General features: G+C 33.1%; 2 protein-coding genes across 2 annotated transcripts; one reads left to right on the forward strand and one right to left on the reverse strand.

The window, feature by feature from the left end:
- Nucleotides 1–850: 850 nt before the first annotated feature.
- Nucleotides 851–2,676, forward strand: LOC115439886 (26S proteasome non-ATPase regulatory subunit 11). The gene has a single exon (XM_030163943.2). It carries the CDS (start codon nucleotides 1,019–1,021, stop codon nucleotides 2,282–2,284), a length of 1,266 nt encoding a protein of 421 aa, XP_030019803.1. The 5' UTR covers nucleotides 851–1,018; the 3' UTR covers nucleotides 2,285–2,676.
- A 2,828-nt stretch (nucleotides 2,677–5,504) lies between these two features.
- Nucleotides 5,505–11,537, reverse strand: LOC115456388. The gene is made up of 8 exons (XM_037438588.1): nucleotides 11,178–11,537; nucleotides 10,605–10,800; nucleotides 9,815–9,894; nucleotides 9,404–9,583; nucleotides 8,761–8,898; nucleotides 7,293–7,400; nucleotides 6,828–6,930; nucleotides 5,505–6,393 (listed from the first exon to the last, which is right to left on the reverse strand). The coding sequence occupies exons 1-8, from the start codon at nucleotides 11,204–11,206 to the stop codon at nucleotides 6,214–6,216; spliced, it is 1,014 nt and encodes a 337-aa protein (XP_037294485.1). The 5' UTR covers nucleotides 11,207–11,537; the 3' UTR covers nucleotides 5,505–6,213.
- Nucleotides 11,538–12,779: the final 1,242 nt, after the last annotated feature.

Genomic DNA, 12,779 nt, shown 5'->3' on the forward strand with positions numbered 1-12,779 from the left:
ACATTTTTTTCAAAGAAAAAAACATTTTTCAATTTCAAAAATACAATCAAAAAGCTCATTAAATGAAGTATTTATTTCATTGCTTTATTTATTTTATTGTAACATTTAAAAACTTGATAATTGGATTCGAAGTGGCGTATACCAGCCGGCCAGTTAAAACTTCAAAGTCCTTTAACTCGCTTACCAGGCTTTATACTTTAATAATATTTTGTATCTGGATCGAGGACATATACAGGTATAACATAATCAAATATTACGAAAATCTGAGACATCGAGTTTTTTTTCGTGCCCGCTTCACGTGGAATGCCCCATATATTGTTTTAATAGTTGACACGAACATCGTGCAGGTAGCGCTATGAATCGCTAGAAAGATTGATAGACTTTTGTAGCGGGAAAGGTTTTTCACACGAGTGAAGCCATGTGAAAACCTCGTCGATAATGTAGTAGTAGTAGTAGTTCTGTAGTAATAAAACTAAGTTGTAATTTGTAAAAATATATAATACTATGCGTAGTGATATCTAATATTATTTAAAAATTATTTAAAAATAAATAAATATAATTTCTTCGACTAAGAAATTCTTTGAATTTAAATAAAACATTTATTCTCAAACTTATTTGTATCGACATAATGTTGTACCTTTTTTCTAGCCTTAAAAAAATATTAAGATTAAACAGGTTTGACGTTAAATTGACATCAATGTAATATCAATGCCAATAATGTCCGAAAAAGTTAATATCTACCGACTAGAGCATATTTAAAGGAAAGTCTACGTGACAATATTGTAATATCTGAATAAGGAAATTGTACAATTACAACACTATATTTTCTACCATACGTGTAGTAGTTTTAGAAATCTTAACCCCGGTAACCCGACCGCGTCTACGATTTGTTTCTGAAGGGGTCGTCGATGACTTTGCGAATTACAACAAAATTACAAAGAAAAAGTGTTCCGTTGTAGTACATTATTACTGTTTATCTAATACGTTTTATAGTGTAAGCATATAAATACAACACAACATGGCCGGAGCTATGTTATTCGAGAGATCGCGCGTGTCGTCGTCCACTAACAGAGACGAAGACGTCCGCATGACCGACAAAATGGTTAGCACTGGCGAGCTGCCCGAGGATGACGAAGAAAACATAAGAGCCAAGGAGCAGGGCATCCTGAACCTCGGGGAAAAGTACAAGAAGGAAGGAAAGGCTAAGGAATTGGCGGATTTGATCAAAGCAACAAGACCCTTCCTCAGCTTGATAAGCAAAGCGAAGGCGGCAAAACTAGTGCGTTCACTGGTGGACTTCTTCTTGGATTTGGAGGCGGGCATCGGTATCGAAGTACAGTTGTGTAAAGAGTGTATAGAATGGGCCAAGGAGGAGCGGCGCACGTTCTTGCGTCAGTCACTCGAGGCAAGACTAATCGCGTTGTACTTCGACACTGGCATGTACACGGAGGCGCTGGACCTCGCCACGGCGCTCCTAAGGGAACTCAAGAAGTTAGACGATAAGAACTTACTAGTAGAAGTACTTCTTTTAGAAAGTAAGACCTACCATGCCCTTAGCAATTTACCTAAAGCTCGTGCCTCGTTGACGTCCGCCAGGACCACCGCCAACGCCATTTACTGCCCTCCAAAAATGCAGGCCGCACTCGACTTGCAGTCCGGCATATTGCATGCTGCAGACGAACGTGATTTTAAAACAGCCTACTCATATTTTTACGAAGCGTTTGAAGGGTATGACGGTGCAGACAGTCCTAAAGCGCTAACAGCGCTCAAGTACATGTTGCTATCGAAGATCATGCTGAATCAGGCTGAGGAGGTGGGCACCGTGTGTGGTAGTAAAGCCGCCCTCAAGTATGCGGGTAAAGAGTTGGAAGCGATGAGAGCAGTTGCAACCGCCTCGCACAAGAGATCACTAGCCGACTTCCAAGCAGCCCTCAAAACGTACAAACGAGAGTTGGAGGAGGATGCGGTTGTCAGAGCTCACCTCGGGGCCTTATATGATACTATGTTGGAACAAAACTTATGTCGTATTGTAGAGCCTTATATGCGCGTCCAAGTAGACCATGTGGCCCGATCAATCCGTCTGCCTGTAGTACAAGTAGAAAAGAAACTGTCCCAGATGATATTGGACAAAAAGCTGAACGGCATTCTGGACCAAGGTGAAGGTGTGTTGATAGTGTTTGACGAGTCCCCCCTGGACAAGACCTATGAGACAGTCCTGGAGACCATCCACCATATGAGCAAGGTTGTTGATACTCTCTATCAGAAAGCTAAAAAACTCTCATAGACCTCACATGTAAATTTGTTGTAGCATTAAAGGATGTATATCAAAGTAACCATAAATTTTCAGTTCAAACTATTTGTAAATGAAACCTATTTTTTGAATGAATTCAAAATTGCATTATTTGTACCACATTTGTTAAAAGCTGAGCAATAACTGAAAAATATTATTTAAAAAATGTAAAAAAATATTGTCTAGAAAGTGGGGAATTTTCATGTATGCTACAGGCCCACCTTGTATGGTGGTTTTTTTCACCATAGCATAAAGTTACAATAACGCAGCATTTTGAAAATAATTATACTAATTCTTAATTTGTTTTTACATTTCGTTTTAACATAAGCTAGTGAAAAATTATAATATTCTGTTTTATTGAGAAGAAATAAAAGGTGTTCTCCAAATATTTTTGTTTTGTTCAAGCCGGCCGCGTCGCCCACGCGTTTATTTGGCAAGTCACTGTGTGAATTTGTTGGCAAGTGCATCATGATTGAGTCATGACTTACGATGCACTTGGTTGCACATTGGCTGCTACCGACCTTCCATTCACACTAACTGATACAAAATAACCACCAATTAGTTACTTGTTAAAACTTAAGAATTTCTACATCATCTATCACAAGGACAAAAAGTTACTTTTTATTGACAACTGAACACATGCAACACACTTACATTTAAACCAGTTGTATTTGTAAAATTAAATATTTTTAAGTCTATACTATAGACTTTAAAATATTCCAATATACACAATCATACCATCTTTCATTACACAAAATTTTATGTAAAAGTATAATTAATTATTTACATCTTAGAATGTTTACACTATCTAATAATTAGTATAATTTAATATTATATTGAAAACATTTTACATAATACCTATAGTTTAATTTTTAGAATTCAAACATTCATACATTGGAATAATAGTGAAAAATCAAAAAGGAAAATAATAAACACCAAAGATTAAAAATATTTAATAATTTTTAAATAATACTGGGTGTTGTCCGCGGTTTCGCCCGCGTAAAAATCCAGCCACACGTAAAACTATCGATTCATACCGCAACCGCGACACCAGCACCATCTAATTAAAAGAAATAGATTTAAAACATCCTTTATTTACTATGAAATCAATTTATTAGCACAATAAATAGTCTATATGTTAATCCAGGGCATGGTCTGTCTGTATGCCAAATTTCATCAAATCCGTTCCGGTATTCATGAATTTACTTTTTTAAACGAACATCCATGCATGTTCACATAAGGTAGTGTCGAGTGGTAGTAAGATTTTTCATTATATTATCACTTGCAAATATTTATAATTTGATTGCAGAGATTGATCAATCATTAATCAGAATAGTTCATTTGACCCAAATAGGAATGACTCAATTTGGTGGGTTTATTATCGAGAATGTTCCAAGGACCTATTGAGTTTGTTTTTGGATTTCGCCTAATTTCAAATATTTTTTATATATTTCACTGCAATTGCATAACATTTATAAATGCATATTACGGCAAATCCACATATAAGCAGGATAAGAGAGTATGATGAAAGTACTGTTATTTTCCTAAGACGTTGAACTGTTCACAAAATATGTTCTCTACAATACTCAACTACAACATTACCTTGTTAACCCTAATACGAGTATGTAGTTTACATTGAATAGACTAAAATGGATGTAGAGTACTTAATGACCTTATAAGGTGTACTCGTGCACGACTAGTGACAACCCATGTGTAGTAGGTATACTATATAGTTATTATATAGTTACTATATAGTATGTTACTATATAGTTCCTGTGATAATTTAGATAATGTATAGTTATAGTTTTAAAACGGAAATAGTGACTTCACTCTTCGTATAGGATGTTTTGTTAGGAAATAATGTATTGCTAAAATCACAGGTGGATTTTTTTTTTGTGTATGATACATGAAAATTGCAAATGTAAGAAAAAAGAAAGAACTTTTTTCTATTAATGCATTATTTTAAAGTCACTTTTAATAGCATTTAGTCTGAAAGATAGACGGAAATATTTATATTAGGCATATATTATTGAAATTGTGTAATTAGTAACTTTATTAAATTTAGATTGTATATTCTCAGTATTTAAACGAGCCATCGGACTGCATGCACAAGCCTTCCTACCCATCCTATTTGATGATATTGCTTAAACCTAGTTTTGCACCGAATACCTAAATTTGAACACTAATGACGATAAGGTCAGGACGACCACTCAAAATAACGCAAAAGTGTGTTGATGACGTAAATTATTTTGATGGATGCATACATTTAAATTTAGAAATGACGTCATGTCCCGTGCGATTAATTTAAAGTTGTGTATTCACTAGTTGTGAACTGCTCGCACCAGACTATAAAATATAAGTTGAGAAAATCATAACATCATCGATGTTAAACTAAAGATGTTTCTAGAACTAGATAATGCAATATTTATAGTTGTTAGTCAATATTTTCCCATGAATTAAGTTGGAATTAAAAGATAACAACAAAAATTGTAGTTTCCTATATTTTGGTATTATATAAAATATATCAGTGTGACTCAGCGACATTACTTTAATTAATGGAATCTGTAAGAACTAAGTGAATATTTAAATAGAGTAGGTAGCGGTAAACACATTTACGTCGCAACGTGTAAAGTCAATGACCTAAGTAAAAAACTTTTTTAACAGTCCATTTTTTGTATTGTTTACATCGTAATACATAATATTAAACAATATAATGAGTTATAAAACTTTAATGAGATGAAACGAATAGATTTATTGAAATATATTGTAAAAGGTAAAATATTTTACTAACACAATTATAAGACCAGCGACATCTGTGGGAAGTTAGGTAAACCATTTAAATATAATGCATGGACTAAAGAAATCAATTACTACGACATGGACATTCTAAAAGAGCTATTGATTAAGATGAATATAAAAAGGGAAGTTTTTATTTAAAAGCAACACAATTCAAAATGGGGATAACGTCAAATATATTTTACATATTGATATTATAAGTGAAACAGAGAGGCAGTGACATCACAGTCAGAAAATCTCGCTATCTCTTTCTTACGACCACTTGGTAAGGCAAGAGACGTCATAGTAACAGTCGTGCTCTTAATTTGACACCAGCTTTTAGCAGATTTATAAAACTTGAAGTTATTTATTTTCTTGTAATTCTAACAATTTTAAGAATTTAAGACTGACTAATGAAAAATAAATTAATACAAGTATGTCAACAATAACTTTACCTTTATCACTGACCTTTATATGTATGTTAAACTTTAAAATATTGTCGTTAAGCTATATAAAAGACATTGCAATATGGAATATGTTTATTAAACCTGTATATTCAAATCACTTTACATGTACTTAATCATTGTACTCTGCCATTTCTTTTAAATTATTTAACAACAATGACACTACGACAATGAAATCCATGGTATGCATGGGATTTTTGAAAATTATAACATTAAAATATTGTTGGGAATATTGATAGAATAAAAATTACATTCAAAGTTTTATTTATAACAAATGAAATAGGCTGTTTAGACTATAAGTAGAAGAAAAATATTACTTATTTCATAACTTAAGTGAACAACTGAGCAAACATTTTTCTATTTTTAATAAAAGGAAATATTTAGCTAGTCTTCGTTTAGATTTTCAAAATTAATCTATCGAGCACCAACTTTGTTGATTACCCGTATTGTTAACTATTTATTTGTACCTAATATTACATTAAATGTCAAAAATAAATGCAATATGGCAGGTCCCGAAATATTCTTTAGTATAACAATTATGAAACTTAATCGCCCTTATGGCTAAAGGCCTAACCTATTTAGAGAGCAAAAACATTTATGCCGTTTCAAACTTATAATTACAACCACCAAGACTTCACTTTAGTCTATATTGAAGTATAAGAATACTATTTCATTTTAAATATGTCATATAGCATTGTTCATGCGGTTGAGTTCTTCTGTATCATCGGGCACATTCCACCTGGGATTCCAGAAGTTTGGCGGAGTCTTCGGCCTGACGGGGTTGTGGCGGCCGCGGTGCTTGGAACACTCCTCGATCTTACGTGCCATCATTACTGGATCATCGCTGTATAGCGCTCCGTAGAACTGAAGACAAACATTGTATTCAGTTAATGGTGGCAACAAACATGGCGTATTTGACCAAATATTTCAGTTATTCGGACAATTCAATATCAACTTTGTAGTAAGAGAACACAAAGTCGATATCACTTTGCCCAAAAGGCGCAAATAGTTTGACAAATACGCCAAGTGTAATATTAGCGTTAGGAAAGGTATCATTACCAGAGAATAACCCGCTAGAATTTTGACGTTACCTAAGAGCGGATTTTGACGACCCTAACCGTTACCTTTGAATCTATGACGAAAATAAACCAATCAGATTAAAGTTTGACAAACATAAAAAATACCTTTTTTGATTGGTCTGTTCATACCATTGCTACGTAATTCAGGTTGTAGACCTTTATTTTTTAATTCGCGGTAAGATATAGATAGTCACAATTAAGTTACAAAAACATACTTACTCGTTTACAATCGTCGCAGCACCAACCAGGCAAAGCCCGTTTCTCAGCTTTCTTTCTCACCGTCTGCTCTTTGTACAGCGGTTCTACTAATTCAGGAATGCATCTGAAATATTTTATAGTTCATTATAGGTTTTATAAACATCAACGTTTTTTTGGTAGGCACTATATCAGTGCTTACTCAATTTGGCAAGAAAATCTAATAATTATGCTATTTTTTTTAACTTTGGCCAAACAGACGAACGCAACGCTAGATAGTTGAAATGTACTAATTAATATATCGGATATATCACATAGAGCCATCACGGTCGACTTTCATAGAATCGAACGTCACCATGTCACCTCGTTCGTTGTCAGACGAAAGCTTCAAGTCAAGACGATTACCATTTCCGAACGATTACGAATAAAAACCTAAATAAATTACATGACAAGGAGATAATGCAAAACATATAAAAAACCGCAGAATACCTATTGACAGTATCACGACCGGATGTTTTGAGGCTGGTGGACTCCACGTCGACCTTCGGCGGTGTGTTCACTATGTTTTTGTTCTCAGCAAGTGGGCGTTTTTGAGGACTGAAAATTTACTTACATTTTAATGAAAAATTAATTCTTTGTTATGCAGCGAAAACTTATTGACGAATAGATAAATTCTACAATGTTTATAAATGAACAAGTTTGTTATGATTGAATGTGTTTGAATTTATTTTGTAAAACACTGAATCATTGTAATAAAAATTAACAAAGGGATAAATTGAATCTCGTTTCTTGTTTTTATTCCAGTTTCATTACAACATATTAAAAGCAAGTTAAATACAGCAGGCTAAATATAATATTGAGGGCGGCCTCACGAGAGTCACGCATGACGCATTGACCGTTATAAGTTAAAATTATTTCAGAGGTGCATGAATATGTACATGTGTAGTAACAGGCATTTACAATTTGAGATAATATTTAATAATAATAATAAACATTTATTGCACACAGTCACAAACATAGTTACAAAAAATGTTAATATGACAAGAAAAGGGAACATAACACAACAAAAAGAAAACAAAACAAAAATAATGATATAGGTGGTAATGTTGAGTGCATTGTTCCGATATCGTGGTTTGTGTGCAAATGGATCTATTCAGTAAGAAGTATGTCCGGATATTACAAATTCCACATGGATACAAGCCATTATTTAAGTTTCCTCACAGCTCATATTAAATATACAGTTCATTTACAACTTACAGTCTAAAATTTCTAAAAAAAAACAAATCTTTATCGACGGTTGAAAGGCTAATTGACTTAAACGACGTTTTTTTGCGACACTAAGTTTCATACATATTAAAAATCAGCACTCTTTTTCTGTTTTTAAACAAATTAACATTTTTCGAAACAAAATTTGCTAAGTCAATTAACCTTTCAACCGACGATATAATATACAGGGTCATTTTGACATTGCGTTACTAAATGAAACCATTTACTTTTCTACTTAGAAATAACACTTTACAATAAATTACTTGAGCCATAGATGTAAAATAAAAAAGTGTAAGTTTCGATCAAAATAAATATTAATAAAAAGTAATTTTAATTTTACGCGCTCTAATGCCGCTACTACCACTCTAAGTGAACTCGCCGCAGCGGGTACATCATACTCTCAGTCAGTAATGCACTCAAACACACATATTCGCAAAAAAACTATAAAAAGATCATAAAATTAGAAAACCAAAACCAGGATTTTTGGTGCAAATATTTGTAATTAATGGATGATTTTTGGCACAATGTCAGCGAAGGTGAAGACGAGTATGTGGTTTCATTTAGTAGCACCCTGTATATGGTGGGCAAATGAGCATACGGTTCACCTGATGGTAGGATCACTGCTGCCCATTACCAGGAGGTATAGAGTTGCGTTGCCTACACAGTTATGTATTTGTAAACATTATCTTACCTGCAATGATTGTCTTGCAGTGCGTTCAAATTGTTGACATTTTGCAGTAGAGATATGCTATTATCCGGCTCACAGTACGTTGTGTCATTGTGACCCTGTGCTTCCTTGTTTGCTTCTTTTTTAGGACTCTCAGTATATCTGAAATGTTAAATATGCACATTGTCTCGCTTATAAGTCCAAAATTTTACAAAATTATGCACTGACATTCGACTCAAAATAATATGAACACTATCGATAAAGAATTCTGATTAGACATTTACCGCCATTTTAAAAAAAGGTCCCAATCGCTTTGTAGATCGATCGTGAAAATTGACCAAACACCACAAAGGTTTTCTGATATCCTTACAAAACTTATTTTAATTGGTACATTCACGGGATCATATCAAAGATTAAAATTGAAATCATTTATTGAAAACAGCCATTTAGTGTCAGATTAATTTCTATTTTTTATCCATGAAACGTTTTTGCGTCTGTACATAAAACCACATTAGTCTTTATTGTGTATAAATAATCAGCAGGATTTAATAAATTTAGATAACTAGTAAATAATGGTTGTGTGTGTGTTGTTGAAAAAGGAAAAAAAGTTTTCTAAAAACTTGTTATACAGATCCCTGTAAATTTCATCATGCTGTATATAGCATACCTTTTGTGTAAATGTTGCATTATGTTTATAGATTCTTCCTTCTCATTTGGATCATTTTTAACACTGTTCAATGGTTTATTTTCCACATCTTCAAATTGCAATCGACTATTTTCAGTTTTATTTTTAAGTGATAAGGGTTTTTTAAATTTCACAGGACTGGGTTTTGAAATTGATTTAAATCTAAAAAAAACGTAAGTTAATTAAGAGTAAGTCCTTATATTTGTGGTAAATAATTCAATAACATAATAAATAATATTTAAAAGAATGCAATGCTTTTGTTGCAAGAAAAGCTGTAAACAAAAGATAATCACAAGGTGATTATCTTTTTATTGATTAAAAAAAAAACTTATTTTTATAAAACTTATTTTAAAATTTATTTTAAAGTTTTTTTTTAAATCACAAATTACTTACAAAGTATAATTATCTGGAGCACTTGTAGGAGAGGGCAGTATAGTGTCGTCATTATCAATGAGTTCTCTTTTTATTTGAGTCTAAAATATTAAAATAATAATGATCATATTCATATTATACACAGTTTCCTTTCTTACAATATATAGTTTTCATATCCTTTTGCCTTAGAGGCATTCTTATATTCCAGGAGTTTGTGGGTTAAATCCCTTTATGTGCAATATACTAGAAACATATTACACAGGTATCTTGGGATCATACTTATATATTATAAATTAACTTGTAAGTCTGTCTGTTATGCTTTCACGGTTGACCCATTGAATCAATTGCGATGACATTTAGCATGGGGCTAGTTTGAGACCCTGTTGTGTAGTTTTTTTTTTGTTAGATCGCAATGGCATCGTAATGCTTTATGGACTTTTTTAACAGGAAAGGCTTTTAATGCGGGCGCTGCCGTGAGCAACACCTAGTTTAGCATAGATATAGTCTCATCAGAAAGTTTAATCGTGGAAATAAAGGCTTTTTATTATTTACTTATAGTCTCATCACCTGTGTACGACAAACATTAAATGCATCAAATATGTATGCCTGGCAATAGCCACAAACAAGGCTTATACATTCTATAATGAAATAAAACCAGCGCTGGCTGAGTTTCACAGCTAGAACAGCAGTTAGCTGAGCCACTTCCTTTTGCCATTTTTATTTGTAAGATTGGTTTTGTTTTTAGTTTCTGTAAAAGTTTTAATTTTGGCAATAAACATTTTTATTATTATTATCATATATTAAAACTTACTATATCACTTTCAGTTTTGACAGTTCTCAGCCCCCCGGCAAACTCAGGGGAACAAGTGAGGTCTACTATATTTGTCTGTTTCACTTTGACCAGGTTCAGGCGAGCTTGCTTCATCCTCCCGCCAGGTTTCGCGCGAGTCGGCGTCGTGCATTTGTTTGTGAATGTTAGTTTTATATTTTTCGTCTCTGGTGTGGGCCTGTGGGTTAGACGATGGACATTGAAAAAGAGTATGCAGTTTTTCAATGATTCTTTTTTTTTACTTTTCTATCATAAACACTTTAAAGTAGCTTTAGACTTGAAAAAAATTATGCGGTTTTTCAATGGGTTTTTTGTTTTACTTTTCTATCATAATCACTTTAAAGTTGCTTTAGAATTGATGTTACATGAAGCACAAAGAAAATGTTAATTAATAAGAGGTAAAAACTTGGCCAGACAGTCGGCGCCAGGTATGGTCTGCCTAATGTTTTGATTTAGAGTACTTCGTATTATTTGCAGTGTATATGATCATACTACACAAGTTTTGTATGTGAAGCATTTCCACTAACTCAACCTTAGTTAAAATAACTGACTTACTTTTGGTTTATAGTAGATCCATGGCACATATCCCAGAGAAAGCATAGAGTAAAAAGTAATTGAGTGTAAAATTTATATTTATATATTTACTGAGAAAAAAAGACCGTTTTTGCAACATTGTATTTGTATTTGTCAGACATTGCTTAAGTAAACTCTTTATATAGCATTTTATAAGGACTGACTCATACTGCAAATGAATTTCATACATATATTTTTTAATTGACTTGCCAATTATGTTGGTCAATCTGACTATAGCATTGAAACAAAACAAATTTATAAAATATTAATAATAAAATAACAATATCAGCCCTGTATTATATACTTGCCCACTGCTGAGCACGGGCCTCCTCTACTACTGAGAGGGATTAGGCCTTAGTCCACCATGCTGGCCTAGTGCGGGTTGGTAGACTACATACACCTTCGAAATTGCTATACAGAACTTCTCAGATGTGCAGGTTTCCTCACGATGTTTTCCTTCACCGTTAAAGCGAACAATAAATTCACAAAGAATACACACATGATTTTTTAGAAAAGTCAGAGGTGTATGCCCTTGGGATTTGAACTTGCGGACATTCGTCTCGGCAGTCCGTTCCACACCCAACTAGGCTATGAAATTATTAAGACTTAAAAGATTATTTTTAATAGAACAGATACTTATTACAATTTGTAGTGTAAAATTTGTAAGGAAAGGATTAACAATCAAGTTTAAAATTTTAATCAATATTCTACCTTATATAGCATATTCAATACATAGCCATAAACATAATCATCTAAGAACGCTGTTATTTATATTTATTTCTAGAAATCGATTATGACAAAAACCATAAGTACTACTTTACCAAGTATCCGGACATTTCTTCTTATCTCTAAAATCAGATGATTTAGATGATGTAGACATTTTTGTTTTCTTAGGCTGTATTATTGGACTGGTACGTCCAGTCGGTGTACCCTCTATTTCATTTAATGTCTCATCATTTACTTCTTCATTTGATGTGACCGCATCTGATTCTTGACTCTTTGGAGATGTTTTTAAAACGGGTTGGTGTACATTCAAATCACCACAAATGATTTGAAATGCTTCATTGATTAAATTGAAGTCCTTCGTTTCATATAGTAATGTTAATTTGAAGGCTGTAATCAAAAGAATTATGTTTGAGAAATTATTTAAAGTTCTAATATAATTAAACAATGAAATATAGTTTTAAGTCACTCCTATCATGCATATATTCACTGGTTGTTGACTCAGTCATTATAACAAATGTGGGATGTTCCCAAATACAGAATAATGACTAATGAAACTGCGCCATCGTTATCTCAATTGATATATAGTATACCCTTTTTTTTTGTTTTCGGAGAGAAAGTTCCTTATGACTACCGCCCAGCCTTCGGGGGAGCTAATGAACGGTTATGTTGGTGTCACCGGGCATACCAACTATAACTCTGCGGTGGCTCTCTTATATACAGTATACCGTGCAAGCGACCTAACAACTAATAAAGTTAATTGGACGATGTAAATATGGTGCGAGGACTGTTATTAAAAAAGAATTGAAGCATGCAAGATTAATCTGAAAATTCATTTTACTGATTTACTTTTGCTGATGG

The sequence above is a fragment of the Manduca sexta genome, chromosome 14 (assembly GCF_014839805.1).
Source record: "Manduca sexta isolate Smith_Timp_Sample1 chromosome 14, JHU_Msex_v1.0, whole genome shotgun sequence".
In the NCBI taxonomy this organism is placed as follows: Eukaryota; Metazoa; Arthropoda; class Insecta; order Lepidoptera; family Sphingidae; genus Manduca; species Manduca sexta.

What these genes read in the sequence shown, in the direction of transcription:
- LOC115439886 (XM_030163943.2), top strand. Translation starts at nt 1,019, where the DNA reads ATGGCCGGAGCTATGTTATTCGAGAGATCGCGCGTGTCGTCGTCCACT.
- LOC115456388 (XM_037438588.1), bottom strand. Translation starts at nt 11,206, where the DNA reads ATGTGCCATGGATCTACTATAAACCAAAA. An exon ending in ATGCAACATTTACACAAAAG is followed by an intron (nt 8,899 to 9,403) that starts GTATGCTATATA and finishes TTAACATTTCAG; the next exon opens with ATATACTGAGAGTCCTAAAA. An exon ending in GGTCGTGATACTGTCAATAG is followed by an intron (nt 6,931 to 7,292) that starts GTATTCTGCGGT and finishes AAAATATTTCAG; the next exon opens with ATGCATTCCTGAATTAGTAG.